Source organism: Microcebus murinus, chromosome 4 (genome assembly GCF_040939455.1).
Source record: "Microcebus murinus isolate Inina chromosome 4, M.murinus_Inina_mat1.0, whole genome shotgun sequence".
Lineage (NCBI taxonomy): Eukaryota > Metazoa > Chordata > Mammalia > Primates > Cheirogaleidae > Microcebus > Microcebus murinus.
Genome location: NC_134107.1, coordinates 20062996 through 20085470, shown reverse-complemented (window position 1 = coordinate 20085470; position 22475 = coordinate 20062996). Strand labels below are relative to the sequence as shown.

The following is a 22475-nucleotide window of genomic DNA, read 5'->3' as shown; positions in this document are numbered from 1 at the left end:
TGAAGCTCCAGAAATTATAAATGCGCCTGACAGAGTCCTTGGGCTTAAAATAGTTGTTGATCAACAAAATAAGACACAGAAGGAATGAATGGGACATATTTATTCTGAATGGCTTTGTGCATATGTGGAGTTACATGTTTTTAAAAACATAATTCAATGTAACCAAAAAGCAAACTGATTAACAGAGAAATATAAAAAGTTCACATCATAAGATAATGAAATGTAGCAAGAGCAGAGAGAATTTCAAGGTTAAGTGTTTGCTAATATGCTGAGAATTTGTTTCAATTTCCTACTTATTCTTTGGTGTAAGGAGGCATAAAAGGAAACTGTCATTTCCTCAAGAAGTCTAGCTGGAATTCTCCTCAGAGTCTGAATGAGGTATGGGCACAAAAGAAGTGCCTTGTTTCCAATACCATTTTTCTCTCTACATTTTGTTGAATTCATTCATCTTCCTTAATATTTTTTCATTCATTCACTGTTTATCATGTACCAGACATTGTGCTACCTTGTGGTAACTATTGTTATTTAGCAGGCAATATTTTGTGGCCTAAAATTGTATATTTAATAAATAGAAATTTCTGCCTGACATTCAAATGTTTTATTTGAGTCATCATTCTTTGTGGTGGGTTTCTAGCATAACATGAGTTACATGGGCATACAAAATTGTTTGTAACCTACAAGAACAATTGGAAACATGGCATAAACTTCATCACCTACCCAGGAGAGGTTAAATGGCCCATTGATATTTATAGCCCTAAAGTAGTTAGTTATTATGTTTCAAGCATCAAATGATCATCAATTATGACATATAAAACAAGGCATTATTAATAAAGATTATTCTATTTTTTTATATAACTAACTAATGTATGCAGTGTGCCCAGTACAGTCCCTGGTTCCAAGATGTTAAACATTATAATTATGTGACCTTTTAGTCATCATTCTGTGGCTGAGTACCACAGCAGTTAAGAATATGATCTAGAAAATCAATCATATTTTGCTTTTTTGCTTGGCAATATATCCATTTGATAACTTCCCCTTTCTGTCATTTTCCTCACTTATGAAATGGGGGCAATAATAGTGCTTACCTCTTTGGAGTGTTGTTTATGTTATTGCTAAATACCAATATATTTTATTATTTCTTCTTTTTATTTATTTATTTAAAATTTTTATTTTATTTTAGCATATTACAGGCATACGCATGTTTAGGTTACATATATTGCCTTTGTCCCACCTGAGTCAGAGCTTCAATCATGTCCATACCCCAGATGGTGTGCACCATACCCATTAGCTGTGAATATACCCATCTCCTCCTCCCCCCTCCCACCTGCCTGAAACCCAATGAATGTTACTACTATATGGAGCCCATTCTACTAAGTGAAGTATCACAAGAATGGCAAAACAAACACCATACGTACTCACCATCAAATAGGTAATAACTGACCAATACTTAGGGCACATATTTCTTATTTTTAATGAGAAAGAAAGCCTGTGGATCTATATAGTCGATGAAGCTAGTAAAACTAAGGCACAATTTGGTAGAATTTCCTACATATGCAGGGTTTTCCTTAATTAGATTTGCACCTGTTTTATGGAGGCATTTCTACTTCCATCAGTGCAGAATCTGTGAATGGCATGGCTAATTTTTTCTCTGTCCAATAAGGATGCCTCCCTGAGATTATCCAAAATATTCTTTTGACACCTCAGTTAAATCAATGTTGGGCTTTAAGTACATTTATTTGTCATCTGAAATAGCTTTCTTAACACACAATTTTCGGATGGCACTTTTCATCTGGGCATTCCTCAAGGTGTAGATTAAGGGGTTTAACAAGGGAGTTATCATAGTGTAGAATATAGCAACCGCTTTATCAATAGGTAAAGTAGCTGCAGGTCTCATGTACACAAATATGCAGGGCACAAAGAATAAGATGACCACTGTGATGTGGGAGACACAGGTGGAGAGGGCTTTGCGCCTCCCTTCTGAGCTGTGGGTCCTTAGGGAGCAGAGGATGACCACATAGGAGACCAGCAGGAGGAGGAAGTTCAACAGGCAGATGAACCCACTGTTGGCAGCAACGAAGAGTCCCAGAGTGTGGGTATCAGAGCAGGCAAGATTGAGCAAAGGGTTCAGATCACACATAAAGTGATCTATGACATTAGGGCCACAGAAGGGTAATTGGAAGATGAAGAGGATCTGTATGGTTGCATGAAGAAAGCCTCCCACCCACACCACTCCTACCAGAAGGCCACATACACGCTGGTTCATGATGGTGGTGTAGTGCAAGGGCTTGCAGATGGCCACATAGCGGTCATAGGCCATCACAGTAAGTAGGATGACTTCTGCTCCTCCAAAGAAATGTTCTCCAAAGACTTGAGTCATACAGTCATTGAACAGGATGGTCTTCTTTTCATGGAGTGAATCTGTGATCAGCTTGGGGGTATTGACAGAGGAATAGCAGGCATCAATAAAGGAGAGATATGCCAGAAAAAAGTACATGGGGGACCTCAGTGATGGGCTGGCAGTGATTGTGACCACGATGAGCACATTTCCTACCACAGTGATGACGTAGATGACAAAAAACACAGCAAATATGATATTCTGCATCTTTGGATTATCTGTAAGCCCCAGCAAAACAAACTCTGTGACGTTGTTTCTATTTTCCATGTATTTCATGAGATGGTTAATTAAAAAACCTGAAAAAATTTTTTATGAATGCAATTTTGAATTTATTACACTTCTCCATTCTAATAAATAATAACTGCTTGGATTCTATTGCACTGTGAATTATTATAAGATTTTTCTTGAGATGTAAATAAAGATATTCTGTTCTTGAAGGTTACTGAAGTTACTTACTTGGTTAAGACTCTGTTAATAGTATAGACATGAGGAACTTTTTTGAACACACAAGTCAAGAGATCATCTGTGTACACTTAATCATCTGAGATGACTAAGAGCCTAATTTGAAGTAATAGATTGAACACATAGTGGCAGCTAAACCTGAAGAGGGAGGTTGAAGTTGAATGTCCAGGCCATGGTTGTAAAGCTAAGGAATTTGTTCTTTATTCTTTAGAAAATGAGGAACATTGGTAGGTTACTGAGAATATGACTGAGGATGAAGAGGAATTTCAAGAAGTAGAAAACTTGGGATATTCCTCTAATGAAGGTCTTTGTGAGTCTTAAATGAAATGGACTGAGATTCCACACGGGGGTGGAAACCAGAGAAAGAAACCCCAGTGAGCACAATATTTAGAGTAGTTGACACAAGAAGTAGCTGGGCATTGTGATGGGAATGCACAAATAGGATATGAGAGCTACTGTAAAAGAATTCAGAATGCCATCGTATAAATCTAATTAGACTAACTATCTATTGATAATAACTAATAATATATACCTTTTAATGATTAATTGCCTTGTGCAAGGTATAGTAGTAAGTGCTTTGCACCTATGATTCCAATTAATACTTGTAAGAACCTGTGTGGGTAGTATTATTTCACCCATTTTGTAGATAAGGCAGCAATGTCAGAGGCTAATGTTAATGATTGCATTAACACAATAATAGTTATAAAATTACCCATATTAACATTATAACATTCGCAGTTGTAATAATGATGATCATATTACTTAAAACATACTGAGCAGTTCTAAATGTTCATACAGACAGTTGCTGATTTAAACCTTAATATAAGCCCCCCAAATAGTTACTGGAATCATTTATGTACTCATCTTACACATAGGAGCTGTGGATTGGAGCTTGGAGATTCTCTCCAAGATCAAACAGATAATAAAGGGCATAGTCAAGATTAGGTCAGATTCTACTAGTTAATTTTTTCTCTCCAAATTTTGAAACCATGCCCTATATTGTTATGTTATAATAAACAACATTAGACTGGTAATCTCCTTTTGCCATGACCTTTATTTCTATAAGTACTTTAATATTACTTGGGAGGCAAATTTGTATGGAGTAATTTCATCAGTAGACACACAGACACATGAACACACACACAATGACTTCTTTGAATTCTGAAATATTAAAAAATGTTATATTACATTCATAGAAGGGACTTAGTCTCTCCCTCAGCCTCAGTTCTTTTCTCAAACCCTTTTCAAATCATGGGCCTCCAGACTCTTTGGGAAAATGTTGAAATGACTACCACAGTGGTTAAGAATATCAGATTTAGAATCAGATATATATTGCATTAGATTCATGGTTTTTCCACTTATAATTTCTTTTACCTGGAGTACATTTCTTGGCACCTTACATCATTGTTTCCTTATCTATAAAGTGAGAATAACAATACTGCCTCACAGATTGTTATGAGAATTGATTGAGGGAACATATATGAAAAAATATAGCACAGTCCTGTGGATACACATAGGACTTTCATTTATTTTTATGAGTGTGTATATACCTAAGAGACAGTAAGAATTGATACAGTTATAACGAAAGAAACATTTAATCATGCAATAAGCTCAGGAAGAAACATCTCCAATATTCTTCTCAAAGAAGTAATAGGGACTTTTATTATCTACAGCAGTTGATCGCATGAAGGATTCTCCATGTTTGCACTTGGACTAAACAGCTGATGATTTATGCCATTTAGTATTTATATTTATCTTTTGTATATCTGAAGTGTATCAGAAGAATGGAAAAACAAGCACCACATGCACTCACTATTAAATTGGAACTAACCAAACAGCACTCATGTGCACAGATAGAAGCAAGACTTAATGGAAATCAAGCAGGTGGGGGGGGGGGAGAGGGGTGAAATCATACCTAACAGGTACAATGTACACTATCTGGGTAATGGGCACACTTCTGACTTTGTATCAAGCAATACAACAGCAAACCATGTAAGAAAAACATTTGTACTCCTATAATATTCTGAAAAAAAAAATCCTCCTGACTAGTCTGGATTATTAAGGAAGCATCTCAGGCAAGAGCATGGTATGGTATCAGACAGCTGGGTTCTACAAATTGCTTAATCTCTATGAGTCTCAATTTTTTGAACTGAAATTAGGTCAATGAGATTTACTAATTCTCTTTGAAGAATTAGGATGAGGATGAAAGACTCTATTGCTATAGTTGAAGTGTTAAAAATGCTGATTACCATGTATGGAAAGTAACAATATTTAATAAGCAGCAGTACTATTAAAAAGCTTACCTCAGTAGTCTGAGCATTTAGATGGTCTTACTGATGTTGTGGGGTGTCCAGAAACAATCCCTTGTCAAATTGATCTCCTCTTGGAGTAAGCATCAATGTGAAAGATATTTCATACTTGTGAGGAGCCTATTGAGATAATTCAGTATCAAGTCAATAGTTGTTAAGTACACATTTAATTGGCAGGTTTCTTTTCTATACCAATTATGCTTCAGTAAAGCTATTTGGAAAAAGGAAGTTGTTCCTACAAGTATAAATCTTTTTACCTGGCCTAAGCCTGAAAACTGTTCACAGAAAACCTGGGATTTGAATTAAAATGGATTTATTTAAAACCCTATGAACAATCAATTGTCTATATCCGGCTCTGTTCCTGCAGTGCAAGAGACAGAATATTTGGAGGAAACAGATATAAATGGGCCACTCTGCCCATGATTAATCTTGCTGTGGAGATGTGGATGGCAACAGAATCATTTTCATCTTGCATTGCATGGATATTTAAAGGGTTTCCATAAAGGTTCAGGAATCTTGTTCTTTAGCTGCTGCTTTCTCTCCCAGGAATTCATTATCTCCTTTGATGGAAAGACCTTGTTTTAGAAGAAGGTATTCTGGAGAGACATGCTTGGGAAACAGCATTTTTGAATGGGGAATTCTATTCCTTACACTTGGAAGATAAGCCTGTGAGAGTCCTCCTTCTCCATGTGAAGCAGATCTGTTAAGAAAGCTGAAGGCTTGTGTGACTGTGAAGGTGGCATAACTCCAGTGTGTGGACCCGTGATGGAGTTTCTCTGCTGACTCATGTTATAGAAAGAGGTTCTGTTTTCATATCACTATTAAACCTTTTCTAGAAACCTACAATTGATGGCTTCAGATCTAGACACAAATTAATGGAAGCCATTTAATTAATTAATTTCAATTTTTAACTCATTTTATTTATTTATTTATTTTTAATTAATGATATTATGGGCGTACAATCATTTTGGTTACATGAAATGCATTTGCCTCGCTCAAGCCAGGGCCACAAGCATGTCCTTCTCACATACAGTGCACTCTGTCTCCATTAGCTGTGGGTTTGCCCACCCCACCCAGTCTATCCCCCCCCCGACCCCCCACCCCCCGACCCTCTACCTGACTGACACCCACCCAGGGAGTATTACTACCAAGTGAGCACATTAATGTTGATCAATTAGTACCACTTTGATGGCAAGTACATGTGGTGCATGTTTTTCCATCCTTGTGATACCTCACTTTGCAGGATGGCTCAGACTCTATCCAGGATAATATAAGAGGTGCTAGATCACCATGTTTTTTGTACTTGAGTAGTATTCCATGGTATACATATACCATATTTTATGAATCCACTTATGTATTGATGGGCATTTGGGTTGTTTCCACATCTTTGCAATTGTAAATTGTGCTGCTATAAATATTTGCATGCAGATGTCTTTATTATAGAATATCTTTTGTTCCTTTGTATATACACCTTGTAGTAGAATTGCCAGATCCAATGGTATTTCTATTTTTAGCTCTTTGAGGTATCACCTAATTACTTTCCACAGTGGTTGTACTAATTTGCAGTCCCACCTTCAATGGAAGAATGTTCCAATCTCTCACAACCACGTCAGCATTTGTTATTTTGAGACTTTTTGATAGAGGCCATACTCACTGGAGTTAGGTTATATCACATTGTAGTTTTGATTTGCATTTTCCTAATAATTAGAGATGTTGAGCACTTTTTTTATGTGTTTGCTGGCCATTATTCTGTCTTTTTTTGAAAGGTTTCTGTTCATGTCCTTTGCCCATTTATTGATGGGGTTGATTTTTTCTTGTTGATTCTTTTTGAGTTCTATATAGTTCTTCTTATCAGCCCTTTATCAGATGTGTAAAAAGCACACATTTCCTCCCATCCTAGGGTTGCCTATTTGCTCACAGTTTCCTTGGCTGTGCATAAGCTTTTTAATTTGATTATGTCTCATTTGTTTATTTTTGTTGCTGCTATGATTGCTTTGGGGGTCTTTCTTCATAAATTCTTTACCTAGGCCAATGTCTAAAAGAGTCTTCCCCACATTTTCTTCCAGAATTCGTAAGGTTTCACACCTTAGGTTTAAGTCTGTTATCCATTGTGAGTTGACTTTTGTGAGAGATGAGAGTTGGGGATCCAGTTTCAATCTTCTGCATATGGATATCCAGTTTTTCCCAGCACCATATATTGAATAGAGATTCTTTTCCCCAATGTATACTTTTGTCTGCTTTGTCAAAGATTAGATGACAATATCAGGATGGTTTTATATCTGGGATCTCCATCCTATTCCAAGGTTTGTATCTATGGTCTTGTGCTAGTACCATGATGTTTTGGTTACCATAAGCTTTATAGTAAAGATTGAAGTCTGACAGACTGATGCCTTCCAATGTTTTTTTTTGCTTAAGATAGCTTTGCCTCTACGACTTCTTCTCTGATTCCAGACAAAGAGTAGAATTATTTTTTCTAAATCTGTGAAGAATGATGGTGGAATTTTCATAGGGATTGTGCTAATTCTGTAGATCACTTTAGGTAGAATGGACATTTAAACAATATTTATTCTAACAATCCATGAGCATGTAGTGATTTTCATCTGTGCACATTGTCTATAATTTCCTTTCTTAGTGTTTTGTGGTTCTCCTTATGGATATCTCTCACCTCCTTCATTAAACATATTCCTAAATATTTAATTTTCTTTGATGCTATTGTAAAAGGTGTTGCATCTTTGATTTGATTTTTGGCTTGACTATTATTGGCATATATGAATGCCACTGATTTGTGTGCATTAATTTTGTATCCTGAGACTTTACTGAATTCGTTTATCAATTCCAGGAGTCTCCTGGGAGAATTCTTGGGATTTTCTAGGTACAATAGAATATCATCAACAAAGAGTGAGAATTTGACATCTTCCACCCCCATTTGGACACCTTGAATTCCCTTCTCTTGTCTGATTGCTCTCAGCAGGACTTCCAACACTATGTTGAATAGAAGTGGAGATAGTGGGCAACTTTGTCTGGTTCCAGTTCTAAGTGGGAATGCTTTTAATTTTTCCCCATTCAATATGCTATTGGCTGTGGGTTTGCCATATATGGCTTTAATAATTTTAAGGAATATTCCATCTATGCCTATTTTGTTGATGGTTTTTATCATAAAAGTATGCTGGATTTTACCAAATGCCTTTTCTGCATCCATGGAGAGAATGACGTGGTGTTCATTCTTGCCTTTATTTATGTGGTGAATTACACTTATAGATTTGCATATATTGAACCAGTCTTGCATCCCTGGGATAAAGCCCACCTAGTCATGGTGAATTATTTTTTTGATGTGCTGTTGTATTCGGTTTTCTAAAATTTTATTGAGAAGTTTTTCATTTATATTCATGGGGGATACTGGTCTATAGTTTTCTTTTTTTGCTACATCCTTTCTGGGCTTTGGTATCAAGATGATATTGGCTTCCTAGAATGAGTTGGGGAGGATACCATCATTCTCAATGTTTTGGAATAATTTCTGCAGTATAGGTATGAATTCTTCTTTGTATGTTTGGTAAAATTCAGGTGTGAACTCATCTGATCTAGGACTTTTTTTTTAAGTTTTTTTTTTGTTGTTGCTGCTTCAATTTCTGCACTTGATGTTGGTCTGTTCAGGAGTTCTAGTTCCTCCTGATTAAGCTTAGGGTGGTTGTGTGTTTCCAAGAATTTGTGCATTTCCTCCACATTTTGTAGCTTTTGGGCATATAGATTTTTATAGTATTCAAAGATAATGTTTTGTATTTCCATGATGTCTGTAGTGATCTCTCACTTTTCATTTCTGGTTGAATTTATTAAAGTCCTTTTCTTTCTAGTTCTTGTCAACCTAGCAAGAGGTCTATCAGTTTTGTTTATCTTTTTGAAAAACCAACTTTTGGTTTTATTGATCTCTGGTGTAGTTCTTTTGTTCTCAATTTCATTTAGTTCTGCTCTAATCTTAGTTATTTCCTTTCTTATGCTAGATTTATAATTAATTTTCTCTTCCTTCTCCAGTTCCTTGAGATGGCTTATTAGTTTGTTGATTTGTTAGCTTTCTGTCTTTTGGATGTGAGCATTTAATGCTGCTAGTTTTCCTCTCAGAAATGCTTTTTCTGTATCCCACAGGTTTTGATAGCTTGTGTCCCCATTATCATTTAATTCAAAGAATTTTTTGATCTCCATCTGAATCTCTTCCTTCAGCCAGCAGTCATTTAGGAATAAATTGTTTAATTTCTCTGACTTTGTGAAGTGGTGAGTGTTTCTGTAGGAATCGATCTCTAGTTTTATACCACTGTGGTCTGTGAAGATACATGGTACAATTTCTATTTTTTAAAATTTGTTGAGGTCTGATTCATGGCCTAGGATGTGGTCCATTTTGGAGAAAGTTCCATGAGCTGATAAGAAGAATGTATATTCAGCTTTATTTGGGTGGAATGTTCTGTAGATGTCTGTTAGACCCATTTGTTCTAGAGTTCTTTTTAAGTGCATTATTTCTTTGCTTATTTTTTGTTTGAATGATCTGTCCATTTCACACAGTGTTGAAATCCCCTGCTACTATGGCATTATTTTTTATTATGCTATTTAGTTCATACAGGGTTTGCTTTATATATCTGGGTGCTCCTGTGTTGGGTGCATAGATAATAAGAATTGTTAAGCCTTCTTGTTGGATTTTTCCTTTCACTGTTATATAGTGACCATCTTTGTCTTTCTTTACTTTCGCTATTTTAAAATTTATGCTGTCTGAAATGAGAATCACTATGCCTGCTCTCTTTTGGTTTCCATTTCCCTGAAAGTTTGTTTTCCAACCCTTGACTGTGAGTCTGAAAGTGTCTTTATGGGTTAAATGCATTTCCTGGAGACAGCAGATACTTGGCTTATACTTTTTTTTATGCACTCAGCCAATCTATGTCTCTTCAAAGGACAATTTAAGCCATTCACATTTATTGAAAGGATTGATATTTCAGGTAGATTTATGTTCATATTGTTGGGTAAGTTCTTATTGTTTTGAATTACCTCTCGAGCCATTGTGGAATCTGGGTTCTGGACTTTAACTCTTTTTTTTTTTTTTTTTTTTTGAGACAGTGTCTCGCTTTGTTGCCTAGGCTAGAGTGAGTGCCATGGCGTCAGCCTAGCTCACAGCAACCTCAAACTCCTGGGCTCAAACAATCCTGCTGCCTCAGCTTCCCGAGTAGCTGGGACTACAGGCATTCGCCACCATGCCCGGCTAATTTTTTCTATATATATTAGTTGGCCAATTAATTTCTTTCTATTTATAGTAGAGACGGGGTCTCACTCTTGCTCAGGCTGGTTTCGAACTCCTGACCTTGAGCAATCCGCCCGCCTCGGCCTCCCAGAGAGCTAGGATTACAGGCGTGAGCCACCGCGCCCGGCCTGGACTTTAAGTCTTGAGTGTTTTTAATTTGGTGGATGTCAATTGTGCTGTTCAGTGTATAATGCAGGTCTGAGTACTTCCTGTGAGCAGGTCTTGTCTTCACAGATTCCATCAGTGATTGCTTGTTTGGGACAGTCTTTATTTCTCCCTTGTAGATGAAGCTCAGTTTTGCCGGGTTAAGAATTCTAGGTTGGCAATGTTTCTGTTTAAGAAGATTGGGGATGTGTCCCCAGTGCCTTCTGGCTTGTAGGGTTTCATTTGAGAAGTCTGCAGGTAGTCTGATAGGTTTTCCTTTGTAGGTTATCTGTTGATTTCATCTTATTGTGTGAAGGATTTCCTCTTTCATGTTTACTCTGGCCAGTCTAATAGTTACGTGACGTGGTGGTTGCCTCTTCACATTGAGTCTCCCAGGAGTTCTGTGTGCTTCTTATATCTGGATATCTAGGTTTCTGGCCAATCCAGGCATATTTTCCTCCAGTATTCCAAGAAGTAGATTTTCCATGCCTTGTGTATTTTCGTCTTCTCTCTCCAGGATGCCTATAATCTTTATATTTGGTTTCTTTACATAATCCCACATTTCTTGCATGTTCTGCTCTTATCTCTTGCTACTGTGTTCTTTTTCATCTGATTTATTTAGCACATATGCATTATCTTTAAGCTCTGAGATTCTCTCCTCTGCATAATCCATTCTATTGTTAAGGCTTTCCACTGTGTTTTGAATTTCCTGGAATGCCTCCTTCATTTCTAAGATTTCTGTTTGTTTTTTTCATAATATTTAACTTCTTTAGAGAATTTTTCATTCATTTTCTGTATTTTTCTCACGGTTTCTTTGTGTTGGGTTTCTATTTTCTCTTCAATTCCATTGAGTTTTCTTACAATCCAGATTCAGAATTCTTCCTCTGTCAATTTAATTGTATCATGTAAGTGGTATCTATTGATGGAGATGGAATGTTTTCTTTTGGGGGTGACTTTATCTTTGATCTTTCATGTTTCTTGCATTCTTTTACTGATTCTTTCTCATCAGGCTACTTTATTGAGATCTGGGGGTGCTCCAAATCCCCAAAGGGACATTCCTTGGCAGTGCTGGGGAGAAGCACATTGGTCCTGTATTACCTTACAGGTGTCTTAGCCAGTTGGGTTATCTCTGATCTGTTGTCTTCACCTCTTGCCATAGGAGATTAGTGAGTTTGGACCCCTTGCTTAAGCTCCAAGGTGGTGAATCACTCTTGTATGTATGACTCTGCTGCCCTCCACTAGTTTGAGATGGAAGGCACTGTGTTGAACTCTGAGGTTACCCTCTCTGTTGTTTCTTGTAGTTTGAGTGGAGGAACCAGTTATCAAGGTATTCTGATACCTTTCTGTTGGGCTCTAATCCCCCAAATGGGGTATAAGAATGCCCTGATCTTTGTGAAACGTCTTGTCACTCCCAATGGTTACTTGAGCCCTGTTCACACTTTAGGTGGGGTAAGGGAAACTGGTGCCTGCAAGCCTGAGAGTGTGTACTTCTGTGGTTGCTTGATCTGCTGTTAAGGGAGAGCCACTAATATGTTATTCAGGGCACTTTCACCACTCTTGCGAGGCAGCTCCTGGTGGGAGGTGTCAATTGGTGCAATTGCTGATGACTCTGGCCAGGATTTTCCTTCCCAGTCCACAAACCCCAAAGCTGGCAGCCACCTGGATAGAGTAAGCCCTAGCATTATGTTCTTATAAGAATCAGATGATCAAAGCCATCCCTCTGGACTGAATCAATAGGCTTCCCTCTATTGGTTAGTACCAAGGTTCTGCAGATTCATGTCAGTCACACAGTGAAAGTGTCTTTTTTTCCTTCTCCTTGCCTCCAAAGGTGGAGCCTGCACTGCGGGCTCAGGCAGGGGTGTTGCCTGTGACCACTGTCTGAGCCTACCCTGCTATGGTGATGCCCAGAACTGCAACATGCCACAGTGTTTCTTTGCTCTGGACCCCCAAAATGGTGGTTGTCCACCTACAGAGAGCCAGCACTGGGGGCAACTGCGTGGGGTCAGTAGGTGCTGGGTTTGGCCGGCCCGCTCAACAAGCCACTGGCTGCTCCCACTGCTTCTGAGTCCTGCTGTCTCACGTCAGTCTTATAGAGGGTCTTGCACTCTTTGTCCCACCCTGAGCCAGCTGAATCTTTGGCGGTTTCCAGGAGCAAAGCCTCTCTTTCGGTGTTCACCTCCTTTGTTCTTCCTGCTGACTGCCAGAGGCTGCTTCAGAAAAACATATTGTTGGAGGCCAGAATGAAAACACAGAGACCTGGCAGTAGGCTATTGTCATGGATCAGGAAGGTAACGAGAATTAGCGAAATGATCAAATTTATTATACATTTCGGAAGTAGATTCAGTAGGAATTGTTAACGTTATCAGTAAGTAATATGAGAATAATAAGGGAGTGAAGGACAATATTATATTATTTTTTCTTAACAATAACATGGCTGGTAGTCCCATTTAATCAGATGAGGAAGACCTAGGTCTTATGGAAAATTAAAAATGTATTAATTTAATATAAATTAAATATTTAAATTTATATTGAGGATGTCCATAATTAGAGATGTTACCTATTCAGGTTTGAAAATTAAGAGTGATACAGAGGTAGGATTCATAAAATTGGAGTTATTTAGCATTTATTGATCAGGAAAAGAGAGAAGATTCAACCAAAGACCCTAAAAGAGATCTCAAAGAAGTAGGAGTCAAACCAGGACAGTATCCTTTCATTTACAATTTGTTCTGCTGGCTTTGAATATGTAAATTACCTCAATGGGTCTCAAGTTTTACACTTCTGTGATTTCACAAGTGATTCACCTTTTTATGGAATGTATAATTCCCTTCTCATCTTCCCTGTTTGTTCACTTTTTATTTAAAACTCAGTTAAAGTATTGCTTCCTCTGGGTAGCCTTCTCTGATTACAGTTTGGTTTATATATCCCTACACTGTGATCCTTAGCATCTTGAGAATATTAATGGCATTTGTTACATTGGTCTGTATTTTATTTTTTAATAGACACAGGGTCTAACTCTGATGGCTTGGCTAGAGTACAGGGGCCCAATCATAGCTCACTGCAACCTCTAACTCCTGGGCTCAAGTGATCTTTCTGCCTCAGCCTCTCTGAGTAGCAGGGACTACAGGTGCATGTCCCCATGCCCTGCTAATTTTTAATTTTTTTTTTGTAGAGATGAAGTCTCTGTGTGTTGTCCAGGCTGATCTTGAAGTCCTGGCCTCAAGCAATCCTCTGACCTCAGCCTCCAAAGTGCTGGGATCATAGGCATGAGGCACTGTGCCCAGTCCGTAATGGATCCCATCATTATGTGTCAAATCACTGAGGATAGGGAAGCATGTCCTTTTCAACTTGGTAATTCTGATGTCTATGACAGATTTGACAAAAATAGATACTCCATAAAGTTTTAAAAAATTTAATTAATAAATAAAAGATTATAAAGCATTTAAAGTCCCCCTCCCTTGTTTATAGGTAAACTGTTTCTACAATTTGAAGTTATCACCTGTAAAGAATAGATGGAACCAATGAACAACGTAACTTACTTTATCCTCTTGGGCCTCACATAGAATCCAAAGGAGGAGAAAGTCCTTTTTTGTTCTGTTCTTGATCTTCTACATTCTGACCATGGTGGGCAACCTGCTCATTGTTATGGCTGTGACTGTCAGTAAGATCCTGGGCTTGTCCATGTAATTCATTCTTGCTAGTTTATAACTTATTCCTCATTCATTTCCCCCAATTTGATTTCAGACTTGTTCTTTGGGAAAAATACTATATCTTTCTAATCTTGTATGACTCAGCACCCAGCTCTTTACAGAGCACTTTTTGGTGTGTCAGATGTCTTTCTTCTGTGGGTGATGGTCTGTGACCACTATATGGCCATCTGTAAGCCCTTGCATTATTTGTTATCATAAGGCAATGGGTGTATGGTGTGTTGATGATACCGTGTTTGCCTGAAAATAAGACCTACCCATAAAATAAGCCCTAGCAGAATTTCTAAGCATTTGCCCAATATAAGCCCTACCCCGAAAATAAGACCTAGTGATGGGCGTGGATACACAGTGTATCTGCACAACCCATGCATTTCGTCATGGAGTGGTAAAGAAGACGAGCAGCCCTTCTTATCTGCCCCATGAAAGCTCTATCGCTCAACATGAGAGATTGGGGCCAATGGTTCTAAAGGAAATAGAATAGCAAGAAATTCAGGATGGAATTTGGGGTTTGGAGAGTTATGATGATGTTCCAGAAGAAGATGACTTAACTATATTTGAATGAATGTAGATTGTTGTACTGTACTTAAAAAAAATAACACATCCCCTGAAAATATTCCCTAGTGTGTCTTCTTGAGAAAAAATAAATATAAGACCCTGTCTTATTTTCAGAGAAACACGGTAGTGTCCTGTATTGGAGGATTTCTGCACTTAGTAATTCAATTTGGTATTATCTATGGGCTTCCATTATGTGGTCCCATGTCACTGATCATTTATTAATGTGACATGCACTCCTTTTTAAAACTTGTCTGTGGTTATACAGCTAACAGATTTGCCTATTTTGCAGATCATCATTTAAATAAGAGAGTTTTTACATATTTCATTTCTGCCTAGATTGGACTTTTTCCTTTTGATGACTTGCCCTTAAGCTGTTCTTTCATAATTTTTCCCCAGAGGGCATGGTTCTGTAGGTCCTGTTATACATATTACCCTTGTGGAATCTCTGGAGATGCAGAGTCTACCTACACAATAATGATAAAGGTCCCAATGAATGTAATTAGAGAAGAGTCACCCTTGGAGATGCACCAATTGAATGACTCAACAATATGTGCTGTAGTTCAAATGTCGATAAAGTATCCACAGACATTTGTCCTAAGCTCAGAGAGTGTTTGTCTGTATCAGTATTCACAACTGTCTTTCTTAGGAATTGAAGTGATGGACTCAAAACATGATAATACAGGGATCAAAATTACTCTCCATCCTTCAGACTACTCAAAGTTCAACTATGCTGTATGAAGACAGGTCAGTCAGTAGAACTGATTGAGAATCAAAATGCTGTAAAGCCTGCTTCATTATTTCATTTTTATTGGTGTAAAATAGGAATTGTAAATATTTATCTTAATTCACAATTCTCTCTCCTACAAAGTTGACTTTTCATTTAACCTCAAAATGCTTATTTAATCCATTCATCCTTTGATGGCTGTTGTGAATAGTGCTGCAATAAATATGGGAGTGCAGGTAACTCTTAGAGATACCGATTTCCTTTCTTTTGGATGTACACCCAGCAGTGGGATTACCGAATCATATAGCAACTTTATTTTTAATTTTTTGCAGAAACTCCATCTGTTTTCCATAGTGCCTGTACTAATTTACATTCCCATGGTGTATGAGCATTCCCCTTTCCACATCCTTGCCAGCATGTTATTTTCTGTATTTTTGCTAGTAGCCATTTCAACTGGGGTGAGATGATATCTCCATAAAAAAGAATGAAATCCTGTCATGCACAGCGGCATGGATGGAACTGGAAGACATTATGTTAAGTGAAATAAAGCCAGGCACAGAAAGACATGTATCACATTTTCTCACTTATGTGTGGTAGCTAAAAATAAAATGATCTCATGGAGTAATGAATAGTATTGTGGCTCCCAGAGGCTGGGAAATGTAGTAGGGAAGGGAGATGAAAAGAAGTCACTTAATGGGTAAAAAAAATTATACAGTTAGATAGAAATAATAAGATCTAGTGTTGGGTAGCACAATAGTACCAGCTATAGTTAATAATTTATTGTATATTTCAAATAGCTAGAAGAGAAAATTCAGAATGTTCCCAATACAAAGAAATGAAAAATGTTTGAGGCAATGGATATCTTAATTACCCAGATTCGGTCATTACACATTGTGTGCTTGTATCAAAATATCACATGTACCCCATAAATAGGTATAACTATTGTGTATGCATAAAAATAAAAAAAAGAAAAATGTTTATTTAACATTTGTTTGTTATTAGGCCAAATCTTGCCAACAATGAAGATTTTTGGGTGTATTAGTTTATAATCAAGATTAGTTCATAATCAACTTCTTTAGGTTATATTCTTGATATTCTTTTTGATAATCCCAGCAATTTAAAAGGTAACCTTTTTGTGAATGAATCAGACTTATTGAAAGCTTGCAAAGAGTTGGACACATGGGAGCATTTCAAGGTCCAGTGATGGTGCATGTGTTATTTTGCCATCTGTATTCACAGAGATGGTGTCAGTGTACATAGTTGTTATCTTTTAGGACAAGGAGAAGGTACAATATCACAATTATATCTTGGACTGAATGACTGTCCCCTTATACACATAACCCAAGAAGCTTATTTATACATAAAATTCTGAACTCATCTTTATACTATGCAATAGTATATTGGTGGTGTGGGAATTCACAGTCTTTTAAAAGTTCTTCTAAGTGATTCTGATAATAAGCCACTTTAGTGTTCCTTTATGATTGCTAAGATATATGTGAATTGACTCAATTCTGTAATAGTCTTTTGGGTATTTTAACATTATAAAAATCCAGAATAAATTTGCCTTCTTAATATCAGTGTTCTTAGAGACTGATTTCAAGTATAACTTTTGGGGGATATTTTAATATGCAGGCATTTGTAAATGTCTTGATGGGACCAACTGATGTGTTTTCTAAGCATTGTTTGATATGTGAAAAATTGGAAGGTGATATAGCATCTATAGAAGTTGAATGAGTGACTTTCAAGAACCCCAGTGGTACGTAAGTAAGCAAGCTGTTACGTGAATTCCTTGGAATGATAGATGAAGTAAGAAGAGAACTGAAATTGACCATTGGGCATAGTAAAATGAAGATATTTTTCATAAAGAAGAACAGAGAATTGAGCTGGGGTGCTTGGTTAAAGGATCCACAGGGTCAAAGAATAGATTTTTAAAACATGGATCTATATCATATATATATACACACTGACAGGTGCAATATAGGAAGGAAAATTGATGACGTAGGAAATGGAGGAGAAAATTGCAGGAAAACTTTTTTTTTCTTTGTTTATTTCAGCATATTATGGGGGTACAAATGTTTAGTTTACATATATTGCCTTGCCCCCCACCCCCCAAGTCAGAGTTTTAGGCACGTCTATCCCCCAGACGGTGCACATCGCACAGATTATGTATGTATATACCCATCCTCTCCTCCCCCCTCCCATCTTCCTGATGCCCGATAAATGTTATTCCTATATGTCCACTTTGGTGCTGATCAGTGAAACCGATTTGCTGGTGAGTACATGTGGTGCTTATTTTTCCATTCTTGGGATGCTTCACTTTGTAGAATGGGAAGAACACTGCTTTTAAGAGCAATAAAGAGCATGTGATCTAGTGCATGAGCAGAGAGGGTGGCCACGGTAAGGAACACAGACATGTATTGTGAAGAGCAGGCAGTGCAGAATTTCTGAGGTCAGACTGAAGTGACTGTCAACAGAGACTTAGATAGTGACTGGTTGTCATTACTAGCATTATTTTAAGAGATAGCTGGGATAGTGAATATTGATATTATTTATGATACAGTTTTTTTTGTGTGTATCAAGTCCTCTTCCCCCATCTCCTTTTTCTGGCTTGGTTTCTTCCATCTGACATTTTCACTGTTTAGCACACAGCTTCTTGCCTCTGCCTGCATCACCAGCACAAGTGTAAACTGTGCTTATAACATGAAAATATAAACCCTACGATATTTTCCCATGCTTATGTAATCATATATAAGCATTAATAAATGGATACATGTATGGTGTTTTTATTTTTGTTTTATAATAATATCATATTATACACAGTTTTATGTTTATTTCTTTCTTACTCAACAGTATCTTGCGGGAATATCTCTAAGAGTACTGGCATAGATGTAATTAATTCTTTTAAATGACTTTATTCCATTTAATAGATTTTGTATTCTATTCAACCATTTCTCTATTGATCAGCATTCACTTTAATTATTTTTGTTTTTTTATTTAATGCCATTATAAATAATGGCACAGAAACATGCCATGCATGTGTCCTTGTGTACTAGGGCTTTAATATCTGTGGTATAGATTCTAGAGAGTGTAATTGTTATGTTGAAAAGTATTTTTAATTGCAACAGAGATTGCTAAATTGTGTCCCAAAAATATAAAATTTCTATGTTCACTATTAATGTAAGAAAAAACCCTTTTCATTTGTGGCAGTCATAGCTATTATAATTTTTAAACATTCTTAGTCTGATGAATATAAGGTGATACTTTAAAAATTCACACAAAGAAAAAAATAAAATATTTGCTTTTTATTTTAAAATTTTCTTTTTATAGGTGAACTTCAGCATCCTATGATATGTTTTTGTGGACATTTGGATGTACTTTTCCTTTAATTGTTGGTTTATATCATTTGCCAACTTTGCTACTGGTTTGTTTATTAACTGCTTAGAACTTTTTATCTGTTTGAAATATTAACTTTGTGTATGCCCTCTAAAAAGTAAATCTTTTCTCCAAACTACTTCTTTCCATTGCTTTTATAATATCCTGTCTTAAATTATTAAAAAAATTTTGAAATTGTCAAATATGTTTATCTGGGATTTCAATTATTAAGAAAGTTCTTCCACTCATAGATGTAGAAAACCATTTCCTTTATTAATTTGAAAGTAAATACACAGTAAATCTTGCTTTAGTTTTTTTTTTTTTCTTTTTTTTTTTAATTATTTTTTTTATTTTGGTATATTATGGGGGTACAGATTTTAAGGTTTCAATAAATGCCCATTTCCCCCCCTCCCCCCAAAAGTCTGAGTCTCCATCATGACCATCCCCCAGATGGTGCACATCTCACTCACTATGTATATATACACCCACCCCCCTCCCCCCTGCCCAATACCCTATTACTGTAGCACCTATGTGTCCACTTAGGTGCTACTCAGTTAATACCAGTTTTCTGGAGAATATATCTGGTGCTTGTTTTTCCATTCTTGGGATACTTCACTTAGTAGTATGGGTTCCAGCTCTAACCAGGAAAATATAAGATGTGCTATATCACCATTGTTTCTTAGAGCTGAATAGTACTCCATGGTGTACATATACCACATTTTATTAATCCATTCTTTGATTGATGGGCACTTGGGCTGTTTCCACAGCCTTGCAATTATGAATTGTGCTGCTATAAACATTCGAGTGCAGGTGTCTTTTTTGTAGAGTGTCACTGGATCATTTGGGTAGATGCCCAGCAATGGGATTGCTGGATCAAATGGTAGATTCACTTGTATCGCTTTAAGGTATCTCCATATTGCTTTCCACAGAGGTTGAACTAGTTTGCAGTCCCACCAGCAGTATAGGAGTGTTCCTCTCTCTCCGCAACCACGCCAGCATTTATTGTTTTACATTAAATCTTTAACACATTTTTATTTTATTTTTGTTTATGGTGTTAGCTATACGTTCAATTTTATTAGCTTCCAGATAGAAATCTAGTGGTGGCAGACTTGCTTATTTCATAACCTGTCCTTTTTTTGCATGTCTCTTAATTACTTAATTCTCTCTCCATTAGTCTGTAAGATTGAGGAAATTGGGGACCATGCTATAACAACAATGTATTCCTATAATCCCTGATAGTTCTGTAACATAAGAAATCATAATGCCTATTTGTTGAACGAATAAATGAATTATCCTAAAGTTTCATGAAGTTATCAGTGATAATTGTATTTGCAGGCAATTTTGTCCTGAGTACCGAAATAAGGATGCATAGAGGGACACATGGAACAAAGAAACAACGTGACTGAGTTTGTCCTCTTGGGGCTCACTGAGAGCCTCCAGGGCCAGAAAATATTATTTGTTGTGTTTTTGCTCATCTACATTGTGACAATGGTAGGCAACCTACTCATTGTCGTGACTGTGGTGGTCAGCCCAACCTTGGATGCCCCTATGTACTTCTTCCTCGGCTACTTATCATTTATGGATGCTGTTTATTCTACCACAGTTACCCCAAATATGATTATAGACTTACTCTATGAGAGGAAAACCATTTCCTTCCAAGCCTGCATGACCCAGCTTTTTATAGGACACTTATTTGGTGGTGCCGAGATTTTACTCTTGGTTGTCATGGCCTATGACCGTTACGTGGCCATCTGCAAACCCTTGCATTATTTAACGATCATGAACCAACGGGTGTGTGTTCTGCTCCTGCTGTTGGCCTGGTTTGGAGGTTTTGTGCATGCAGTAGTTCAACTTCTCTTTGTTTACAACCTTCCCTTCTGTGGCCCCAATGTCATCGACCACTTCATCTGTGACATGTACCCCTTGTTAAAGCTTGCCTGCACTGACACCTATGTTATTGGCCTCACTGTGGTTGCCAATGATGGAGCAATCTGTGTGGTCATCTTTATGCTCTTACTCATCTCCTATGGGGTCATTCTGCACTCCCTGAAGAATCTGAGTCAGGAAGGGAGACGCAAAGCCTTATCCACCTGTGGCTCCCACATCACTGTGGTGGTCCTCTTCTTTGTCCCTTGTATTTTTATGTATGTGAGACCTCCTTCTACCTTACCCATTGATAAATCCTTGACTGTGTTTTACACAGTAATCACCCCTATGTTGAACCCCCTAATCTATACTCTGAGAAATGCAGAGATGAAAAATGCCATGAAGAAGCTCTGGACCAGAAAAAGAAAATGAGGTAACAGTGGAATGCATCCCCTATTTTTGATTAAGAGTTTCTCTCTGCAGGAAAGCCATGTGTGATTATTTAACTGTTGTAAATTTTCCCCGATTTAATAATTTGTGTCCAGTGAAAAATATTTATTATGTGAATACTTCCAATGATCAAAATATATTTTTAAGATTTTCATAATATTTTAGGAAAATATATGTTTATTTTTGGGATTTCAATTATTCTCTAGAGACTATAAATTTATGTGCTGTAGTTACTACTGTAAATTTATTTCAGTTAATGAAGATTTTATCATGTTTCTCTCTTAAAGCTAGCTGTTTTTCAGAATTAGTAGTGCTCATTTCCAATTTCAGAAGCATAAAAGAAGAAATAGGATGTAAAGATTTGGTTCACTCCTCCCCACACAATGCAGAGCATATTAATATCTGAAGTATATATTTTATTTTTGTATTTGTCAGATACTTTAATATATAGTTTGTTCATACTGCTTAACATATTAAGGTTGAAGAAGAATAATGCTTCAGAATTTTAAGACTAATCATAAGGAAGCTAAGTATATAAAAACAATCTGAATGAACAAGGGAGCTATGCAGAAAAATAACTAAATATTACTTATTTTTCCAACTGGGAAATCATTAGCTCCTCAGGTGGAGCAGGTTTGTTTGGTGCCATATTTTCATAAAGATGATTCATTAATCTTCCCAGATTAGAATATCTGATAATACCTCTGCTATTTTCCAATATCACCATCTCATGGCCTTGTATTAATAAAAAGGGAGCCAGACTCTCCCTTTCATATGAAAATTAGCATAATCCATAATCCACACGCTTCAAATGTTCAATGCAGAGTTTGACACCAGATAATCTGGAAAACATCATTCTCAAGAAAGATGTTGACAAGACATGCTATGCTGTTTCCATTCTTAATTCCTTTCTTAATGTAATGCAGATTACTAGGTAATAAAAGAGGTCCGAACATACTGTTTTATTTGACAGAAATCTCGTTCATTAAATCTTTGTGAAAATTTATCTCTGAATCAGGTTTGAAATAAAACATTATCTTCCCCTAATATGATAGAAAACATGTAGTCAAAGAAACTCATTGTTCTTGCTTACTTCTTTAGTCTGGATTTGTGAGGGGCCAAGGCTATGGGGGAATGAGTTGTTTTCACTGGTAAATCACACTGTACGAGTAACTTTGTATTACTATTTTTCTCCCTATTATTATTACATTGAGATTTC

The 22475-nt window shown here is 36.9% G+C and overlaps 2 protein-coding genes across 3 annotated transcripts; one reads left to right on the top strand and one right to left on the bottom strand.

Annotated features, from left to right (window-relative positions):
- Positions 1-1732: 1732 nt before the first annotated feature.
- Positions 1733-2662, bottom strand: LOC105884127 (olfactory receptor 4C46). Its single transcript, XM_012787839.2, has one exon. It carries the CDS (start codon positions 2660-2662, stop codon positions 1733-1735), a length of 930 nt encoding a protein of 309 aa, XP_012643293.2.
- A 17658-nt stretch (positions 2663-20320) lies between these two features.
- On the top strand, positions 20321-21462 carry LOC105884128 (olfactory receptor 4A15-like). Of its 2 annotated transcripts, XM_012787840.2 has the most exons (2): positions 20321-21215; positions 21416-21462. In XM_012787840.2, the coding sequence occupies exons 1-2, from the start codon at positions 20321-20323 to the stop codon at positions 21460-21462; spliced, it is 942 nt and encodes a 313-aa protein (XP_012643294.1). The 2 variants fall into 2 exon arrangements, with proteins under 2 accessions (XP_012643294.1, XP_075857381.1); XM_076001266.1 differs by lacking the exon at positions 21416-21462 and having other exon boundaries at positions 20321-21238.
- Positions 21463-22475: the final 1013 nt, after the last annotated feature.

Excerpts from the sequence above, each read along its gene's own strand:
- LOC105884127 (XM_012787839.2), bottom strand. The coding sequence starts at position 2,662 with ATGGAAAATAGAAACAACGTCACAGAGTTTGTTTTGCTGGGGCTTACA.
- LOC105884128 (XM_012787840.2), top strand. The coding sequence starts at position 20,321 with ATGGAACAAAGAAACAACGTGACTGAGTTTGTCCTCTTGGGGCTCACT. Across the intron at positions 21,216-21,415 it reads GAAAAATGCCATGAAGAAGC|TTTTAGGAAAATATATGTTT; the intron begins TCTGGACCAGAA and ends ATTTTCATAATA.